The 21,504-nt window shown below is 42.1% G+C and overlaps 2 protein-coding genes across 2 annotated transcripts; both read left to right on the top strand.

Moving 5' to 3' along the window:
- The first annotated feature begins 82 nt into the window (after window positions 1-82).
- LOC143519396 (SH2 domain-containing protein 1A) lies at window positions 83-4,458 on the top strand. The gene is made up of 4 exons (XM_077012781.1): window positions 83-744; window positions 1,122-1,185; window positions 2,642-2,804; window positions 3,073-4,458. Exons 1-4 carry the CDS (start codon window positions 602-604, stop codon window positions 3,111-3,113), a joined length of 411 nt encoding a protein of 136 aa, XP_076868896.1. The 5' UTR covers window positions 83-601; the 3' UTR covers window positions 3,114-4,458.
- cip2a (cellular inhibitor of PP2A) lies at window positions 3,781-21,049 on the top strand. Its single transcript, XM_077012782.1, has 22 exons — window positions 3,781-3,918; window positions 6,276-6,473; window positions 6,567-6,714; window positions 7,760-7,872; window positions 8,638-8,732; window positions 9,105-9,201; window positions 9,355-9,477; window positions 9,579-9,724; window positions 9,803-9,878; window positions 9,981-10,208; window positions 10,322-10,481; window positions 11,134-11,275; window positions 12,273-12,372; window positions 12,679-12,797; window positions 13,181-13,364; window positions 17,357-17,431; window positions 17,632-17,742; window positions 18,024-18,220; window positions 18,795-18,908; window positions 19,367-19,449; window positions 19,547-19,665; window positions 20,642-21,049. Exons 2-22 carry the CDS (start codon window positions 6,372-6,374, stop codon window positions 20,792-20,794), a joined length of 2,685 nt encoding a protein of 894 aa, XP_076868897.1. The 5' UTR covers window positions 3,781-3,918; window positions 6,276-6,371; the 3' UTR covers window positions 20,795-21,049.
- The last annotated feature ends 455 nt before the right edge of the window (window positions 21,050-21,504 follow it).

The raw sequence follows: 21,504 nt of genomic DNA, 5'->3' as shown, positions 1-21,504 counted from the left end.
TATAAATAAGATATTCAAGACATGAGCAGATTCATAGCACAGAAATTAAACATCATGGAAGAAATAAGTCAGGAGCAGGAGGAAATCTGGTCTGATTTTATCTGGTGTTCCAGGACATCAAATATATTATTAACTTACTCATTAATGTAACATATTAAGTATATGTTTATCTTTATATACCGTGATTCTGTGTTTTTATTTAAAAAAACAGCAGTCAGGTATATATTTAAAATAAGAGTTGCACACACACGTAGAGACCAATGAGCACCCGCATTTCCTGTGTGAAAGGCTGCACCAGCACCGTCTGCTCCGCAGTGGAAACAGAGCTGTTGAGTATCTGCCACGATGTCTCAACTTCTCTGAATGCACATTTGAAACCACAGGCTTTCAGAGAGCAACTGTTGAGCCTTTACGATTGCTTTTTTTTACATCGGTCAATTCTCGTTTTAGGACTTGCAGAGACGCGTATTAGCAGTCCCAGTATAGTCTGAGAAAGACAGGAGGAATAGTGTGAGAGAAAGAGAGAGAGAGAGAGAGAGAGAGAGAGGGGTGCAGAAGGATACTGGCGAGTCCTGGGTCCTGTACCTCATCCCCACATGTGATGGGGGACCTGACCCTTCCCGTCTACCACGGTCCCATCAACAAGCAGCGGTGTGAGGACCTCCTAAGCAGGAAAGGCAAGGATGGGTCGTATCTCATAAGGGACAGCGAGACCATCCATGGAGCCATGTGTCTGTGCGTTTAGTAGGTATCATCTTCCTTCACTCATCCGTTTGCTGTGTCTAACATCGCTGCCGTCTGTATTTTGTTTATACTGTATATTCTGCTCGCTGGTCTGGACATAATGGGTTTGTTAGTATCCCAGTGGCTCTAAGAATAACTGGCAGTAAGTTATACCTGTTCCTGCAGTGTGTGAAATGGATTGAGTCTGTTTGCGTCATACACTCTTGTTTCGTTTTAGTGCTTAAAACAAGTCAGCTTTGCATGGTACAAATAAAAATACTGCAAGAGGTATGAAGTAAAAGAAAGAAATGAAAGGAAGGATCGTATAACATCCACATGCTTCCTGACTTTGTTGCCATGACTTTGACTGATTGCCTGCCTGTGTTCTCTTCCTACAGCAAACAGAAGGTTGTGTACACGTACAGGATCCTGCAGTCACACACGGGACAATACACTTTACAGGTAGATCAAATGATTTTTTTTACAATGTTTTACATTACACTAGCATTTCCACAGAGTGTATTAAACATGCAAAGTGTACATTTTGGTTATGTAACTGGGTCTGTAGATTTAGTGTTTTTTCATGATCATTGGAACTGATGCTTGGAACTTCAGTTCCATCAGCTGTACAGCTGGAGTAAACATTAAAATAATAATAATATATATAGTATAATAATAATAAATAATAATTTATGTTTTATATTCTTATTAAGTGTGTTATTGAGTAGAAATCAAGAAGATAAAATGCAGCAGCCATGAAGGTCAAAAGTGCAGCAGTCAGAGGTTAATTAAAGCTTCATTTGAACAGATGGGATTTAACCTCTTGAAAGTGTCTAGATCACGAAGAGTCCTCAGCTCACTAGGCAGTGTGCTCCACCGCTGAGAGCCACAGTGAGAAATGGCTGCCCCTATGTAGACAGGACCAGATGGGACAAGCCTAATAATGCCTAATAATGCCTAATAATGCCTAATAAAGCATTTACAGAGGAACAGTGGGGTAGCAGGAAGGCCTTGGCGGGTTATTAGGAGTGTCTTTGAAGAGCAGACGTTTGAGGACACGGGCAACATGCTTTATGCTTTGTTGTCAAATTTCAGCATTTCTCACAATCTACTGCTCTAGACCTACAGATGAATGAATCCTGGGCAAAAAACAGACCAAACCCCAAATTAAACTCTTCATTTGTTAGCATTAACTAGACCATGTATTGTAGACACACATGCCTTGGGTGGCTCATAACTAAGACAAAAGGCTGCAAACACAGAACTTCACTTACATGCTCATGTTGTTCACAATGAGGAAATCATGAATATTTAAATGAAGAATTAAAAGGTTAGTTTTATGTATTTGGGGTTTAGACCTTTTTCTTTTAAAGGAGTTAAGTCTAGATTTGACTTGTAGGTTCTTCACTGTGAGCTGTTGAACAGATGTCATGAACCTTGAGTACTCCCACTTACAAGGGATTTAGTATTGTGTGTGTTTCATTGCCCTGTATCACATGTGATCTCCTCTACACAATCAAATAAGGAAATGAAAGACCTTTGAGGACTGGTTGCTGTGTATCATCTACATACTCATGATAAGACATGTATTCACTATGACCACCCGGAGCATGTAAAGGACTGATCCCAGAATTTTGTGCTTTAACTTATTAAACATCTGTTGCACAAAATCATTGACCATAAAGGCTAAAATTATGAATATTAAACACAGCATTACACATCAAAGAAAGCCAAACAAAATCCTCTGTCTCTGTAAGGTTTCCTACTACAGGATCTAGTGCTCTCATAAGGCCTGAGTTAGTTGTGGCACCTCTATTGGTACAGTGCTACATCCCAGGGCTTTGGCTGCAGTAGGATGTGACTTAAGTGCTCCCAGAAAGCTTTGGCCCTGATGACAGTACACTGCTTGTTTTCCCAGACGAGTGCTGGCGCAGAGGAGAAGTTTTTTAAGACCCTGCAAGACCTCATCCAACACTATAAAAAGCGAAACAAAGGTCTGGCCACACGCTTGCGGTACTCAGTGAACAGGAAAACACTGGAGACCCTACCTGACGATACGGACACGGCACACGACTACGAGAGTGAGTAAACAACCACTACCGTGCTAAGGAGTGTGGAAACAGGAGGTTGGAAGAGCTAGAAAAATGAATTTATACAGAAAGAGTAACAAACATTAAAGTGGGGAGACAGGAGTCAGGTGGTTACATCACAACTACATTTGATTTGCTTGACAACCATGCATAACAGTGACATATTCCAAAGACTTCAGAGGCAGTGTTGAGCATCTCGGATGATTTTATGATTTTGGAAGGTGTTTTATGACTGGCTGTTGTTTTTTCTTTATTCTAGATGTGGAGTCATCTGATTACGTTGTTGTGTTGCCAGATTAACTCTCTTGAAGACTGTCTTCAACCCTTGCTTCATGGATTATGGCCAAGGTTGGCCACAATTGATATGTAAATAGACCCATGTACAGAATATGACATATGAGCAATAGATTTTGAAAATCAAACTACTGAAGACAAGAACAACTGCAGAACTGTAATGGATCTTAGAGGCCCTTCCATCAGCTCTGGCTTGGTCTAGATTGTAGTTTTAGGTTGGAAGCTGCCTGTTTACTTGCAGTCAGGATCATGTATTAATGAGCCAGAGGAAAAAACAGACAGATTTGAAGGAGCCTCCTATTCGTACAGCACCTTACCTAAGTTATCTTGTTCAGCGCATCATGGTAGCCCATCTGGCATTTGGTTAACCACATAAACTATGTTTCAGTCCCTTTCTATACTTCTTTTTTTCTGAGTAATGCAATGGAAAGAACCTGAGAATGTAGGCCAAACTCAGGTCGATGAAACCTCATTCTCATCCCCCCCCCTCTGCTGTACATGTCTTTGGGTGAGTGATAATATCACAGTGGTCACTTTAGCGCATCCATCGACAGTTATTCAGGACTCTATATCAGTGTTGTGCTATGTGAGTTCCTAAAGGTGTAACTGCTTTCGACTGGTCAGTGGTGGCCCACTCTGTTTTGATGAAGATGTGACTGATGGAAGTACAAGGCTGAGGGTAGAGGGGGTTTGGAGGAGAGCTGAGAGAGGAGCTGAGAGGGGAGCTGGAGCAGAACTGCATTCAGGGTTGGAGCTCTGGAGCCATCTCTCCCTGGGCCGTACACTCCCACATCCATTATGTAACATCCAGGTAGAACTTTCTGTCCTGCACTCCTGTCATTAATAATGTGTGTATTGTTAACTTGGATTCATATGAAGTTCAACTGTATAGACAGCATTATGTAATATAAATGCCGTGCTCCGTTACCAGAGTGAAGAATCATCTGTAGTTTTACGGATTGCTGACACCAATCCCCTAGTCTGCTGTGGACATTTACCGGGTTAAACCATACATTAAAATGGTAAACCTCTGACAGACCAGGCTGTGTTAGCATTAAGGAACATTATGAAGTTGGTTAAATATATTCTCATGACTTATACTGATCTGTGCAGTAGAATTTGCTTTTTACTAGTAACTGAGCATAAGGGAAAGAGTTTTCCAATTTTAAGATGCTTCTCAAGATTAACTTAAATGTGTGTTTCCACTGTCATGGAGACAGAGTCCTCAGAAGGAGACACTTTTGATTAATTGCAAGTTACGGAAATCTGTATATTTTAATCAATTTAACTTATTTTACTGTTACTGGAATTTACAAAGAGGAAAACTAGAAATAAATGGTGTTTAAAGGAAGTTAACTGGGTCACTTATCTTTGTTCATAATGTCTTTTTACAACTTCTAAAAATATAGGCAGGTTTATTTACATAGCATATTTGATATGAAAGGTGCTTTACATATAACACAAAAGTAAAAAAGACAATTGATTTAAATATTATTCAATAAACAAGTAGGGCTGGAATATGTTTAAAAACATAAAGGAATCAAGTACATAAAATCAAGAAATAAGAGTTAAAAATAGGCTCAATATGAAATGTAGAACAACAGTGTGTATATAGTATACATACTGTGTTTAGAATGTGTATATATGTTATATATGTATTTATTTCTATTAAGGACTGTTAGGCACTATGTAACTTAAGTTTTTCACTGACCTTTATTACACCTAAAAGTGATGTGACAATAAACGTGATTTGATTTGATAGTGCAAAACTGTCCCTCTGAGATAAAAGTTCCTTAAACCAAAAATGAGTTAAATTGGATTTCGAGTTTCAGTTTAAAATGTTTAACATTCTACTGTTCAAGTAGCTTCTCGGTGCTCAGTATTCGCCTACAATAATGATCTGAGATCTCTGACCAGAACATTTTACATGGCCTCAAACCATCTACCAATAAAGAGATCAGTAACAGCACAAAAAATGTAAGCATTTCTGCAACTGTTTTTCACGTTAGGACGTACAGCTGAAACAACGTGGCCGTCAACCCTGAAATACATGCATTCATGCATTTGTATTTTTAAAATTATAAATATGAGACCGAGATAGGCCGAATGATTATACAGTTAATCTTTATTCAGCTGCGAGTTTTGGCACATTCTGTTTGTAATTTATCGGAAGCAGACGTAGTGCTGAGCTGAGTCAGATATCCTGGAACATGCTCATTTTTATATGCTGCGTGTATAATAAACTGATTAAAATAGCTTATGGACATCCGCACACAAACATGAAGCGTGATGAAAATATTATTATTTTTTACTCATGTATGCATCAACAATTGCAGAATAACTAGTGTTATATGTAATTTCATCTTAAAATACACAAGTAGAACAAGCTTGTGGCACCTGTGTTAAATAGGGAAATCACTGTATATTATCTATTCTTTTTTACTCTTCTTCTCTTTTTTGCGTTAACCCTTAACGACCAGAGTAGCACGCTTAGATAAGGAACTTTTCCTTTACTTGTGCTTGTATATACATTTTGTTAGAGAAAGGTACTTTCTTGTCCTCGAAGGGAACTGAAGGGCTCTAATAACACCTTCGGGGTGTCCTGAAATGTCCTGCTCTTAATGACACACACAACCGACGTGTAGCGGCGCGGAAGAGAAGAGGCGTGGCTAACGTTTAATACGTAACTACGTCAATACGTCGTTTACAGACTTGTTCTAAGGAGAGGGGGTGTTTTTTTTGTCACGTTTTTTTTCGTAAACGCCTAAAGTAAAAAAAAAATAAGAAATTCATAAACAGTCAAACAGTTCCTAACACTAGCATGTTACTTTGGTGAACAGAATAGATTTCAATGAAAAATTCGAAGCATTTCACCGGATCACTTTAACCGATGCTCCCCCTTTCAGAAATGATAAACTATACCGGTATTCGAAGTTGAAAGCGGGAGGAAGTTATTCTGTTTGCCGGAGACGATAGGACTTTTTTTTATATTAAACAAGAAAATAACTGTAATAAAGGTATTTCAGCGTTTGCATGTAACGTTAGGGGGGGAAATAACGTGATATACATTAAATCAATTAATTTCTTAAAGTTGACGTTATTAGAGTTACGCTATTTTTTTCAAGCCGACGTCTGCTCTGTTTATCTTGAACCACGTTCGTCGTAAAGATGGCCGATGGTTCTGAATGAGTCCACACCGGCACCTGTAGTCACACGGCGGGCACATCGATATACCACCAGCGACGGAACCTCTCGTTTCAGAGGATGGACGTGACGGCCTGTTTGAAGACTCTGCTGCTGGCGATCCGCCGGTACAAACACAACAAAGCCCCCCCGAACGCCTCGCAGCTGCAGAAACAAATAGAAGTGAGCCACCTTCACCGCTTCATGGACCCGCCCGGCACCGCCTAACCACATAACCACCCGGTTCCGTTACTGATTCGCTCCTTCTTTCTGCAGGAGCTGTCGGTTGTAAAGTGCTCCAGGGTGCTCTGCTCCGGCCAGGTTCTCCCCAGTGAGTGTCTGTCTGGCCTCCTGGAAGTGGCAGGGGATCCCAACACCAGCCCCGGCCTGACCGGTACCGTGCTGGTTCTGCTGGCCCAGCTCGGTACTTACTGTCCACACGCTCGCCGTTTACTGATTTATTCTTCTTTTTTTAGGTCTTGGTAGGTGCCGCGTCCTACTGCGGTGGATAAATACACGTTTATTTAGATGTGGCATATTTTATACACGAGACTATTAAAGATGCTTCACAAAAAGGTTTAATAGATAACGATCATTCTGGTGTATGTATGTGTATATGTCTGTACATAAAATCCGAAGAAGATTTCAGGTGAGTTACTGTACGTTAGTAAGATGTGTGAACCTTTATCCTGAAGTTGTCAGCTGTCACACTGTTGCCATAGCAACAACTGGCAACGACAACAGATGTCATTAATAAAGTGTTCATGGTTATAAAATATGTTGCCAATCGAAACAAAAAATCTTTTATTCTGATGGTCTGAAGTTTTTCAACAAACGGATCAGCAAGCCTTCTCTTGATTTATCCAATGTAAAGTAATAAAATAATACACTAGATGACAACTGCAGTAATGCATGGGAATAGGTGATAACATTTGATCCTTTGCTGCCATTTATTTTAGTGGCTGTGTTAATGTTACTTAGAGTGACTTTGGCCAGGGCAGAAAAATGGCCAGATTTTGATGCTGCACATTTTGAGATCATACATATACATCAGGCTGTTGCATAACAGGGGTGGGTTTCCCGAAACGTTCGTAGCGCTAAGTACTTCTTAACCTCATACGTTTCAGACGAGGTTACGAAGTACTAGTATTGTCTAGTTTTTTAGACAGTTAGTTTTTACAACACTGCGGTTATGCGGCTTATGTGGTTTGTCTTTTCCATGTGCTCAACTGTCCTTATTCAACCATGCCAAAATAAATAATTTTCCATTCTATGGCACTTTTAAGCAGTTTATGTCCTTTGAATGACCTGAAATGGTACAATATGAACTTGAACTGAAGCAAATAAAAAATATAAATATCCCTTTAATTAAAGGGACACAAATATGTTTTTGGTCTGTAACGTCTGGATACTGATACACACTTGAGAAAATAATGTTTTTGTTGAAGTTGTCTTTGTTTGTTTGTTAGCGTCTGACGATGAGAGCAGAGAGGCCCTTCACAGCAGCTACGGGGTGGTGGGCCTGCTGGCTGCCATCGTCCACGGCAACAGAGCATCCCCAGAGGAGCCAATAGTGCTGCAGGTAAAGAGTGAGTGTGTACACACACACAAACCTGCCATTCAGAACGTTGTAATAAAAGGACACCGTAAATGTTCCAGCCATAGTGTAGTGTGTGTGAATACCTTTGTGTTTTCCATTGTCTGTGGTGATCACAAGTTTCTGTGATGTGCACCCTCTTCAAGATCTCTGTGTTTAGCATCTTTAATATCTCCAGGTTTTACATTAGCATCCAAATGTCTGAGAGACATTAGTCTGAGACAACTAAGAGCGTTTGTATTGTAGTTATGGAAAACATATTTTATTAAAACGTCTTTCAACAGCTAGATTTCGGTAGTTTAACATAAAAAGATTATTATTCAAAATGAGTAATGAGTGTTTTGATCTCTGATATCAGTAATAAAAAACAGTATTTCACCATCAGTTGCCAATTCAAAGAAAGTAAAAAAAAAATTAAATGATTAAGAATATGTTTAAAAAATAATAAAATTATTTTCTCAAACAATTAAAAAAGTTGCTTTCAGTTTAACTTGTTAAATAATAATTTTTACTGCATTGATTTTTGGTGAGTGTTAAATGAAACAATATCAGTTCTTATTAACTAAGTTGTTTCAATTTATGTGCAGGCAAAGTTAAAGTGTTTCTTGTGGTGTGGTGTTTTTTTTTTTTTGCTGTTAGTAGTTTGGCAAGAACACTGAGCGAGAACAGGATGGGGTCAGCAGGAAATGTGACTGTCATTAGGTCCATGTGAGCTGTCTGTGGCCAAGAGTGCTCTGTTTCTCCCCCCAGTGTCTTCAGGTCCTGCAGCGCCTCACGTACAATGAGAGGATACTTCCATGCGTCTCCCACATCGATGAGCTCCTCAGTTTCCTCATGCTTAATATGTGAGTTCTGTTATCTGACAATACTATTTGGTATTTGGCATATTTCTACGTATTTCTATGTTTCTACACGGTTGCACATTTCATTAGAGGTACCATAGAAGGGCTGTGGGTGAGTTCACAAATCAAGCTTATTTTCACAGATGAAGACAGGGGCTGTTTCAAGCGCTTGTGTTTGTATTTGTCTGGTCATCCTTTCCTGTTCAGTCAGGCCTTGTGGTCTTTCTAACAAAACCACAGCGCTTCTCGACACCCTGAGCATCACTGTTTGTCAGATGCACAGGGACCTTTTGTAAAACCATAGGCAGACATGCAAATGACTTGCAAATCATGCGCATGCCGTCATTAAAAGGCACCGTGTCTTTGTGGTTCTAGCCAGTCGGAGGGTGATGACGTCACAAAGGCCTGCTTGGGCCTGATGGCCAACCTGTGCCGCCACAACCAGTCTGTGCAGACACAGGTTAAGGGTCAGGTAGGAGCCCGCCTTGCTGAGCCTGCCTGGGTCGTGTGTGTGCACATCGTAGAAGTGAAGCGTGTCTAATGGGTTATCTCTAGCCAATATAAACAGTACTTCTTGGTTTGTAGCTTGTGTTTGGATAAGAACTGTTCTCCGTTTTTTTTGCAGAGCAATATTAAGGCCTTCTACAGGGCCTTAATTAATTTCCTTGGCCATTCCTGTCTGACTGTGGTCGTCTTTGCGCTATCCATTCTATCAAGTTTGACCCTCAACGAGGAAGTGGGTCAAAAGGTCTGTGATTTTCTTTCAGGTCTTGCAGATTAGTTTCTGTAGTTTAGTTTTTTGGTAGTGTGTGCTGAACATCCTGAAAAGCACTAACATTTTGTTGTCAGCTGTTCAATGCCAAGAACATCCACCAGACCTTCCAGCTCATCTTCAACATTACTGTCAATGGTGATGGCACCATGACGAGGAATTATGCCGTTGACTTGCTGGTGGATCTTCTCGAAAACCCCAAGATTGCAGATTACCTCACCAAGTAAGTGGGATCAAGGAAACAGAGGTTCTCCTTATCTACACAGTAATGCGTTTTAACAATGGCCCACTCTGATTCTAGGTATAAGCACCTTCCTGAGTGCCTGACAGAGGTAGTTGGTCTTCTCTATGGGAAAGACCCCGATACTGCAGTTAAGGTGACGGTCTATAGTGTCAACTAAAGGTGTCCATGGGTTTATGGGCACTTAAAGAATGGTCAACATGCTAATGAGCTGATGAATATGTAACGCTCCCTGCAGGTTCTGGAGCTGCTTGTTTCTCTGTGCTCAGTGCCGGCTCTGCGAGGCCTCGTCTGTGAGACGGTGTTCCGACCCCCCGCCCTCCGCCTGCAGCCCGGGGCCCAGGGCGGCGCACGCGGCCGGGGCCCCGAACCATCCCTGGCTCTGCTGCGCTGGGCCACGGGGCCTGTTCAGGGGCCGGAGGCGTGCAGTCTGCTGGCGCTCTCTCTCCTCGCCGAGCTGTTCGAGGTGAGCCGGAAGGTTGCGGGGTTCTGCGAACCTCGCCCGCGTACGTCTCCATCCGGTATTACGCTCCCTCGGTGCATCCTCGTGTGTGTGACAACAGGCTCGTTTGACCACAGGAAGCGATCGATTCTTCGCTGTGTGTGTCTGCCCGCTCCTTCGGCGAGCTCCTGCTGCCGGACGTGCGGGTCTTGCTCCAGGCTCCAGACCTCGGTGGGGGGGATGCCCTGCTGAAGAGGCACTGTGTGCGGGCGGCTCGGGCCTTCGACCTGCTGCTTGATATCCTCATCCACAGCCGCTTCCCCTGGGCTTGCACATGCTCAGTACTCACCACCAGTCCAGGATACATAACAGGGGTGTGAACAGCCTCGTTTCCACTGTAGAGCTCAACAGTTATAGATGCTGCGTCTGGACGTTCCAGACTCCTGAGACAGGTTCTGATTTCTTCATTCACAAGTGCTGGAAATCAGGACCAGGAAGTGTCAGTGGCAGTGATGAGTTCTTTTAATAATTAGACGACAGTTGTTGTCACTAACTCACTGTGCCTGTCCTCTGCTCACCCAGATCTACTGCCATGTGTTAGTAAATGATTTAGTGTGTTATGTAGTGTAGAACACTGCCCTTCACTTTAGATCGATCGTTTTGATATGAATTAGAACCATTAGGTCAAATACAGAAATCTCATTGGAGGAATTCTTTACACGGTAGAAGATTATAGAAATTAAAAACAACACGACAAGCTTTATATTCATATACATAGTTTTATGTGAAATTCCATGTTCAAAGGTATATTTTTATTTTGAACAATCTTGCCTATTTCTTTAGGTTTGTAATTGATTGCAATTAGTTTAATTAGTTGAATTGCACCTTCAGACCAGCAGCGCACAGGTTCATCAGAAGCAGGCAAAATAAGAGTCCTTGACATGCCCACTCTTATGCCGAGACGACTTCCTAAAGACACTGGTGTCACAGCACGTGAGCTCAGACCTGTGCACAGCGCAAGTGGAACTGTTGCTCTCTCACAGTCAGGACATCTTTAGCTCAACATGCTCCAGCTCCGCCTCCCAGCTCAGGTGGGTGTGGCCAGGCAGTCGGGCCAGCAGTTTTAACTACGTATGAGAACACAGAGGCCTCCATGGCCCTGTTGGGTGATGCTTCCCCCACATCTATTTTCAGTTATAAAACCGTGATGATGATGATGATGATGATGATGATGATGATGTGGAGCATTGTAGCTTAGACTACTCAGTTAAAATTTGCATGATCTCTGGCCTCAGAATGCTGTTCGCTGCAGACATAGTTGGACTTAATCATCATCTCTTGTATCTGCAGTGAGGAACTTAGCTGTTAGAGACATTTGCTAATCCAGGGAGATTTGTACAGTTTTTAATACTTTAGGAGCTTAATGCAGAGACCATTGTACAATTGTATAGCACATAAGCCACGTTAATGCTAAAATACGAAACCTAATCTTAAAACCAGGTAACAGATTCATTTTGGGTGGCTTCTAAAAATATATGGCTAACTAAGTAAATCTTTAATTAAAGTTAAAATGTCAATGTTTTCGATGTTTGATCCTACAGTTATTGCAGGTCAGGTGGAAGGGACCGCAGGAAGTGATGAAAAATCGGGTGGGTGGGGCCACAGGAAGTGATGGAAACCTGGGTGGGTGGGACCACAGGAAGTGATGAAAACTCGGGTGGGTAGGACCACAGGACAGGTGGCCACTCGGGTGGGTGGGACCACCACAGAGGTGGCCACTCAGGTGGGTGTTACCAGAGGAAGTGATGGAAACGTGGGTGGGTGAGACCACAGAACAGATGGCCACTTGGGTGGGTGGGAGCACTCCTGGACTGAGTTGCTAATTTAGAAAGGTTAGCTCAGTGTGAGGATATGCAATTACCATTTATATATCTAATTGATATCTAGATGGTAATTTCCTTTTGACCACCAAGCTCAGTGACCAGAGATCAGCATGACGTGAATTGACAGACTTGTATGTTGAGGTGAAATTCCTGGTGATGAGCTAGCACGTCTTCTCAATCTGCCGGGCTCCTTTTGCTCCTGTAGCCAGATGTCTTCTGAGACCATTCTCAAGACGCTGGAGCTCATGAGTCAACTGAAGGAACAGGTGGAGAACATGGAGGCAGGCTTTTACCGCATCCTGCAGGTGAAGAAACACCACACTTAAATCGTCCTTAAGTTATTTATTTATTCTTTTACGTAAGAACGCTTTGGCTAAACCTCCCATCTTCCCAAAAATTATAATAATCTGATATAAAAAAGAAATAATGTCTGACTGTCCTGTGATCAGTAATCAGCAAGTTAAAATATTCAACGTGCTTCAACCATGTTAACCAATTAATGTTTCTGCGAGCAGCCTGCCTGTTGTGGAGGGCGTGTCTTGTGTTTGTAGGGCGGGGCTGAGTGCCTGGGTCTTTTGTGGGTCTCCTTCATGCAGCTGTGGTTTGTGCAGGACCAGCGTGTGGTACCGTCCCTGTCTCTCGCACTGACCTCCGCCGACAGGGAGCGTGTGCACCTTGCTCTGCGCGTGCTGTTCAAAGCAGCTCCACTACCCGATTTCCCCACTGTCATGTGAGTAAATGAAAAGACAGTGTTAGCCAACCATGTCTCGTCACCTGGTGTGTGTGTGTGTGTTTGTGTGTGTGGTTGTTCAGATTCGGTTTCAGCTTCTTTGTGTGTGAGGATGTTCAGGTTGGCCGAAGGGTGGGTGTGGTTTAGACTGTAAGCATACAAAGTGTTGTGTCAAGGTGTTGCATGAGATCTGATAATCTCACACTCCTTTAGGATGGAGGTGTTACCTGCAACACAGCAACAGCTTCAAACTCTTCAACCATGTTTCAGCATTTTTCTTCACAATCAAACGATCTTTACATGTGTGAACACCAGACTTGGTCAGACGTGATCGAGCCTGTGCTGATAGCAGGTCCTGAGGTGTTGGTATGTTCTTCATTTAGTCTGGGTGAAAGCGTTGCTGCTGATAACGCGTACCGACAGCGGGAGGCAGAGCTGGTGGCCCAAGGAGGCACTGCGCTGGAGGCCAGAGTGCATGCTGGGAAGGCGTTCGCCTCGCCCAGGCCTGCCAGCCCGGCTCACCGGGACATCGACAGCCTCATTGAAAAGCTCCAGAATGGCATGGAGGTGTGTGTGTGTGCCATACACAAACACTACATACAGTACTACACAAGAAACACTAAATATATTACTATACACAGCAAACACTACATACAGTATCACAGACGTCAAACACTTCATACAATACCATACAGAGCAAACATTACATATAGCAGGTGTGTCAAACTCATTTTCACCGCGGGCCACATCAGCATAATCGTTGCCCACAGAGGGCCATATGTAACTTATAAATGTAACTAATCATTAATGTTAAATAACTCTGAATTTATTACGTATTCAAGTTACAAATATTACATATATATTTGCATAGATGTTAAAAGTTGCTTGTTGCTCAGTTATTATAAAATAAATATCAACTCCAACATAAACATAAACATTACTCCATCATCGATCAAACTATCCAAGTGAATAAAGAAAAATAACAGCAAAGTTTGTTCAAAATTTGAAATATCAAATAACTGTGAAAATAGTAACTGTGCTTCAAAAACGCTCCCTCTGAAAAAGCGCGGGCGATTTCTTCAGCCACAAAAAAGCTAGCGTTTACTACCGCATCGTTTGTGATTGTGGCTCTCGCGAACAGGGGTGGAAAGTAACTAATTACATTTACTCACATTACTGTAATTGAGTACTTTTTATGAGTAATTTGTAATTTTCTGAGTAGATTTTGAAATATGTAATTTTTACATGTACTTGAGTACATTTTGACCCAAGTAGTTTTACTTCACTACATTTGAACGGCCTCAAATTACTGAGTAAAAAAATATTGATGGTGAAAAATTAAATGTGGGCAGAAATTTTAACTTTGAGTCCCAGAACTGAAGGCCAATTGCATGGCCTTGCCTTGCGCGTGCCCTTTCCATTGTCTCATAATCAGGTCGTAATCTGGTGCACTTTTTTCCAAAAGTATGAGATTGTTCTATCTTTAAATCTTCTATCTATCAGGTTCTGTGGGATCCTGTGGACATTTTATTGTGAAAAGTGGAATCCTGTGGGCACTGTATTTTGAATAGTTGGATCCTGTGAGCGTTTTAAATAGTGGAATCCTGTGCGCATTTTGTTTTATTTTGAGATGTGGGATCCTGTGGTCATTTTATATTTTATTTTGAGTTGTGGCAACCTGTGGGCATTTTATTGTGAATAGTGGGATCCGGTGGGCACTGTATTTTGAATAGTTGGATCCTGTGAGCACTTACTTTTAAATTGTGGGATCCTATGAAAATTTTAATTTTTTGATGTGGGATCCTGTGGGTATTTTATTGTGAGTAGTGGAATCCTGTTGCATTTTAGTTTGATTTGTGGCATCTTGTGAGCACTTAATTTTGTGTGCATTTTGTTTTTTGAATAATTTGTAATTTAAATTTCTTTATTCTTATCATAGTGTTGTCCGTTGGACAATAGGACTGAAAATTGTTTGCACTTTATGGTACAGGTTGTGACTGTCCTTGTGCTGTGAGGAAGTATGTTCCTGAGCCCAGCTGATTTTTTTGCAAGTGTGGATGTGCACTTAAATACACTTTGAAATCGATTAAAACAACTTGTGCTGAATTTGGTTTATGATTCATCCATGCATTAAATAACCAGTGGTGGACGAAGTACACCAATTATGTACTTGAGTAAAAGTACAGTTACCTTGCATTGAATATTACTCAAGTAAAAGTAAAAGTATTCACCTCAATTTTTTACTTGAGTAGAAGTACAAAAGTATCTGCCTTCAAAAATACTTAAGTATTAAAAGTAAAAGTAAAAACCTTTTTTTTCTTAGCGTCACATCAAAACCCCTAGGCCTACTCGATCAAAAAGTGAACAGGAAACAGTGCCTTACATTTGCCTAGCAAACACAAAATACACAAAACTAGCCTATATTATCCTCACAACATTCATCTCCAAACTTTATCCATATTAATAATTCACACTAGAAAGGTAGACAAGTGGACAAACCGTTTAATATGAAAACATAATTCACCACCAAACAGTAATTTCGAACCGGCCACTTCAGTCCTAGCTTGGGGGACTTTTTCTGAGGTTCTATGTTGTCCACCACATGGCGGGACAGGGAAGCTAGAAGCTACTGAACTCGTAATATTAAACTTGGCCGAATAATTAATATAATAATAATCAGAGTTGCCAACTCTCACGCAATGAGCGTGAGACACACGCATTGACTGTCTTTACCAGAGACCGTTTTCACTCGCACTACACTTCACATACATCCGATTTCTCACACTGAAAAAAAATCTAGTTTATTTACCTCTGATCTACATCTATGATTCAATGAGTTACTAGTTCGCTGTGGCGCCAACCACTGGCGATCGATCGTGACATAATACTTAATTTGTGTCCAACAATTTACACTCGCCGCCCGCCAACATTTTACACACATGCCGCCGCCCCGCCCCCCAACCCTGATAATAATTTTAATAATAATTTTAATAATTTTGCTTCGCTCATATTTACTTGCCTTCGCCTCCCTCATAGGAATAAATTGCGAAGTTCGCTTCGCTTGGCCAAATTCGCGTGTATGTGTCCCCGGCTTTAACGTTTGATGTGGGAGTCTCCTGTGTTAAACTGGCGCTTAGCATCTCCACAGATTGCAATTCGGGTACTAGCACACTGCTTTGGATAAAAGCATCTGTTAAATGTAGTGTACTTCAATGTGATATAATTAACCGGGGTATATAAACCTACTAATCTAATGGTGAACTTACTTCGATGTGTTTTTTCAAGTTTGACAGCGAGTTCATAAATGATGACAGCGATGTGTTCTTCGGAATGCAGAGGAGGAATACGAATAATTCTTCTTTTCGAGGAATACAAACACTTCGGCTAAATAAGGCCAGGGGTGTTGGGGGAAGACATCTGTTGCAGCCATGTCAGATACTCAGCCATTTAGCGTACAAATCTTAATCTCTTACTGAGCGCTGATTGGTTATAGTCTGTGACATGGTACACTTTTACCTTTCGGTATTTTATTAAACGTTGATTTAAAAATGAAAAAGGAACGAGATGTTTCTGTAAATGTAACGAAGTGAAAAGTACAAATTTTCGCTTTGAAATGTAGTGAAGTAAAAGTATAAAGTCTTACCAAATAAAAGTACTTGAGTAAAGTACAGATACATGGAAATGTTACTTAAGTACAGTAACGAATTACATTTTCTTAGTTACTGTCCACCACTGGAAATAACTGAAAGTAACTAAGTAACTTTTACTTAAATTACATTTTAAATGAAGTAATTTTGTACTTTTACTCGAGTAAATTTTGAGATGGGTAATTTTACTTTTACTCTGAGTAGATTTTAGGCAAAGTAATGATACTTTTACTCAATTACAATTTTTCAGTACTCTTTCCACCTCTGCTCGCGAACATATCCTGTTGCGATCACAGTTTGCCTACAGTTTTGTTTTTCTTGATGCCTAATTTTGGCATACTTGGCTCCGTGTTTGCCGACGTAGATTGTACTTTTTGTCAACCACCACCGCTTCATAACACAAAAGACATACCGATTTTTCTCCTTGAAGCACAAACATTCGCTTTCCCATCTTTCTTGAAACACCCTTCCATCTGCATCAAATTTTCTCTTCCTGAACATTTTGGGATCATCATTTGCATTTCTCAATTTCACTTATTGGGAAAATCGCATCAATGTAGAAACACTGGTGTCGAGATGCTGTCACTTCACAGGTAACATAATTGTGGTTAATGTCGTACTTTTTAAAAAATAAATAGGCTTTTTAAGCTCTTGCGGACCACATGAAATGACGTAGCGGGCCACATTTGGCCTACGGACCTTGAGTTTACACCTGTGACGTATAGTTTCACATACAACAAACTCTTCAGACTGTACACACACAGAGAAAATGCTATGCTGTAAACACTACCACATACAGTTAATGCTGGAAGATGCAGAGCAAATACAAGCTGGTAGCCTAGCCTTCCAAATTCTGGGACAGCCGTTGACTCTGTTTATGCCCTTCTGGTGTTGTCTATTCTTTCATTGCAGTTACAGGAACAGATGAAAGACGTGCACATGTCCGAGATCATCGATGTCTATGAGCAGAAGATCTCCGCCCTGGCCGTACGTCACCCTAGACGTCATCAGTGGGCGTGTTCGTCAGTGACCAATGATAATGCACATGACAATAAGGCTGGAGATTAGTGGACGTGCCCTCCGCGTGTCCGTGGTGTTGTCTATGGCTGCACACACATAAATGTGCGTATTTCTTTGTTTGTATATGTGTGTTTAATGTGTGTGTGTGTGTGTGTGTGTGTGTGTAGTCTAAGGAGGGTCGTCTGCAGGACCTGTTGGAGGCCAAAGCCTTGGCCTTATCTCAGGCTGATCGTCTCATAGCTCAGTACCGCAGCCAGAGAGCACAGGCGGAAGCTGAGGTCAGAAATGAACACACATGTGTATACGTACACACACACACACACACACACACATGCACACTCACACACACAGGTATACATTCACACAACACGCCTGCAAACATTCACAAACGGACACGCGTATACATTAACACATGGACACATACACATTCACACATCTGATCACACATGCTGACTTCAAAGATGTTTTCTTCCTCCTTTCTTCACACCGCCTCGTCTGAGGCAAAAACTCGTCTGCCGTTCCACTCGACCCCTGTGGCCCTGCCACTTTTGCCCTGCAGGCCCGTAAGCTGGCGTCCCTGCTGAAGGAGACTGAGCGGCGGAAGGAGGAGCTGCAGACGGAGCGCGGAGACCTGTTGGTTGAGGTGGAACGCCTCAAGACCGACAGCCAGCAACTCCTGCAGCACAATGGGCGCCTACAGGCCGTCTCGGACGAGCACCAGAGTCTGAAGGGGACATACAACCATCTGCTGAGCAGGTGGGCGTGTCCCTCCACACACACCGCACATGTCAGCCATGCAGGTTTCAACTTCAGTTTCAGTGACCACAGTTTAAGTTGTGGTAATCTGTTTCAGTTTTGAGGGACGCACAGAACACACTGTTCTTCTGCAGTACATAAGATTCAGCTTTGTACTATAAACCTCGATTTGCATAAATAACTGCAGTTTAACTATAATTCACTTGTAAAAATAAATAAGTAAGCAAATGGATGAATCCCTTGACAGTATCTTGTTTGGCCCTTTAAATGTTTTCAAACATGTTCAAACCAAAGATATCCGGTTGGGTTTTAAAGTGCATTTATGAGTCAAAAATCTGGAAAATAATTATGTAAGCTGCTGAGTGTCAGTGGGTATAACCGGGGCTGTGGCAATATTAGTGTGTCAGAGGCCACTGGTGGAAAATCTACACAACTATTTTTGGCGCTTTCCATCATTGATGTTAAAATCATTTCAGCAACGGCACAACCCACACCATTTCCCAAGTTTGTCAGTATGCTTTGATAATTTCCACTCACTGAATTATGGTGTGTGTGTGTGTGTGTGTGTCTGCAGATACAATAAGACTGAGGGAATGCTGAAGGAGCTCCAGGCAGCCCACATTTCCCTCACCCAGCAGGCCGAGGGCTTGAAGAAGAGCGTTGAGGGTCTCCGGCTGCAGCAGGAGAGGTCAGTGTGGAATCAGACAGTAGCAGGAGAGGTCATTGTGGAGTCAGACAGTAGGAGGAGAGGTCAGTGTGGAGTCAGACAGTAGGAGGAGAGGTCATTGTGGAGTCAGACAGTAGAAGGAGAGGTCATTGTGGAGTTAGACAGTAGGAGGAGAGGTCAGTGTGGAGTCAGACAGTAGCAGGAGAGGTCAGTGTGGAGTCAGACAGTAGGAGGAGAGGTCAGTGTGGAGTCAGACAGTAGGAGGAGAGGTCAGTGTGGAGTCAGACAGTAGCAGGAGAGGTCAGTGTGGAGTCAGACAGTAGCAGGAGAGGTCAGTGTGGAGTCAGACAGTAGCAGGAGAGGTCAGTGTGGAGTCAGACAGTAGCAGGAGAGGTCAGTGTTGTCAGACAGCAGTAGGCGCCATCTCCCACACACCGTCTCCCACACGCCGTCTCACTGCACTTGTCTCCAACACGTAGGCTCTGTGCAGAGGTGGAGCAGAAAGAACAGCTTGTCGCCGCCCTGGAGGCCACTGTGCAGGAGAAACATGCCACTATAGGCGGTGAGTCACAGCAGGACGTCGCATGCGTGTGGGCGTGTGGGCGGGGTTTGGGCGGGTCTATGTGAGTAACCGGGAGCATGACCTACCCACATGACAGGTCTGCAGCTGGAGGTGGATAGACATGTGGAGCAGGCCAGAGAGACAGAGGAGTGTATGAGTGTCCTGAGGAAAGAGCTCTCAAAAACGGAGCACGCCAGGAAGGAAGCCATCATCAAGGTGAGTACAGTGTGTCTCTTACTAAACACACACACACACACACACACACACACACACACACACACACACACACACACTGCACCCTCTTAGTAATTTAGATTTCCTTGGGTTTTTTGTTGTTTATGATGCACTCTAAGGTATTAGTGTAGGTTAGGAGTATGAATTGTACATGTATGAACCATTGACTGTATATATAAGTGGACTGGATGACGCGAGTGAAAAGTGAAGCCTCTGTTAGTCAGCTGCCCTCTAGTGGCTGGCTGCAGTACAACTTTTAACCCCGCCCATTCCCATGTAAGTGAACGGGCCGGACGAGAAACTTTGAATTTTTATTACACGTAAAATAAGTTTTTTGAGCAATTATATGTTGTCAATTCTATAACACCCCATTGCGTTAGTATCTCTCCCAGTGTTTTTCTCTATGATAAACAGATATTATAGAAGTTATTAAGTGTTATTTAAAGGGGTGTGGCGATAAGGTGATTGACAGTTAATAGCTGCGTTGGTTGACATCTAATACCAGACGCTCAAACATGAACGCGCTCAACATCAAAGCTCTCGACAGCAAAGCTCTCGACAGCAGTATTAAAACCTTTTACGTTTGTTTATTTTGTAAAACGTCAAAAGTTTCTATACTGGTGGGCGTATCCTAACGGATGTCGGGGCGGAGATACGGTCTCTGGTGGAGATACTGTCCTGCCTACCGGTTCTAATGCGCATGCTCTGGCTCCAATTTTCAAGATGGCAGCGTCCGTGCGGCCATCTTGGTGGCTTCAAAAACTCACAATGGGAGTCAACGGTGACGTACCGTCCATTATATATACAGTCAATGGTATGAACACACACACACACACACACACACACACTCCTAATAGTCACAAGAACCTTAACACACTGGGAGTGCACATTAGACCATGCACCAAGGTAGGCCGTGGACTCAGCCTGGACGTTTCCTGTGGCTGTGCCTGCCCTGCAGGTCTCGTCACTGGAGCTGCAGAAGGCACAGCTGGAGGCCAAGCTGCAGAAGAAGGAGGAGGAGCTGAACACACACACACAGATGATTGCCATGATCCACAGCCTGAGCAGCGGCAAACTCAAGAGCGACACCACGGCCAACCTTTCTCTCTGACACACACACACACACACACACACACACACACACACACACACACACACACACCTGACACTCGTATCCTCCTCAACCACACATGACAGAAGTATCTGCTTAGTCATGTGAAACATGACTTACAGTATTTTAACACTTTTTATTTGTTTTTAATCGATCATCCTGGTTTGTCTTTTGTAGGATTTGTCTTGTCTTGTCCGGTACATTCCAGCTGTCTGTCATATTTTAATAAATAAATAAAATATAAGTAATATGTAATCTCTAGCCTGTTTCCCGTCTCTTTTTAAATAGGTTGTTTTATGCTGAGATTAACTGAACGTTTTTACTACTGGTGATGCATTATTGGTTTGCTTTTTCATTAATCTTGTGAATTATCCTGTAATCCAAAGAGGTCTAAAAAAGGTTAGGTCATTTAAATCTTAGATCATTAAATCATTCATGTTCTAATTTCAAAACATTTAAAAATATTTCTGGTTCTTCATACTAATACAATGATGTATTGGTATTATTAAATTAGTTTATAATTATAAAGTAGATTATTGTTAAATTAGCATTAGTCTGTGTGAGTTTATCATGTTTAATCTCCATCCAGATGAGCAGGTTATAAACATTTACTTGCCATGTCAGAATTTAAACATCAGATTAAGTATATTCAGATTGAGTTTGATCATTACTATCAAATGTCCGTGGTATAGAGGCAGGTCTTGGAAGGG

Source organism: Brachyhypopomus gauderio, chromosome 7 (assembly GCF_052324685.1).
Source record: "Brachyhypopomus gauderio isolate BG-103 chromosome 7, BGAUD_0.2, whole genome shotgun sequence".
Classification (NCBI taxonomy): domain Eukaryota; kingdom Metazoa; phylum Chordata; class Actinopteri; order Gymnotiformes; family Hypopomidae; genus Brachyhypopomus; species Brachyhypopomus gauderio.
Note: the sequence above shows the minus strand (reverse complement) of the source record. Positions and strands in the feature narration are given on the sequence as shown.

Coding starts and splice junctions, on each gene's coding strand:
- LOC143519396 (XM_077012781.1), top strand. CDS start 602: ATGGGGGACCTGACCCTTCCCGTCTACCACGGTCCCATCAACAAGCAG. Junction 745..1,121: donor GCCATGTGTCTGTGCGTTTA/GTAGGTATCATC, acceptor CTCTTCCTACAG/CAAACAGAAGGTTGTGTACA. Junction 1,186..2,641: donor CGGGACAATACACTTTACAG/GTAGATCAAATG, acceptor TTGTTTTCCCAG/ACGAGTGCTGGCGCAGAGGA.
- cip2a (XM_077012782.1), top strand. CDS start 6,372: ATGGACGTGACGGCCTGTTTGAAGACTCTGCTGCTGGCGATCCGCCGG. Junction 9,725..9,802: donor ATTGCAGATTACCTCACCAA/GTAAGTGGGATC, acceptor CTCTGATTCTAG/GTATAAGCACCTTCCTGAGT. Junction 11,276..12,272: donor AGCTCCGCCTCCCAGCTCAG/GTGGGTGTGGCC, acceptor TTGCTCCTGTAG/CCAGATGTCTTCTGAGACCA.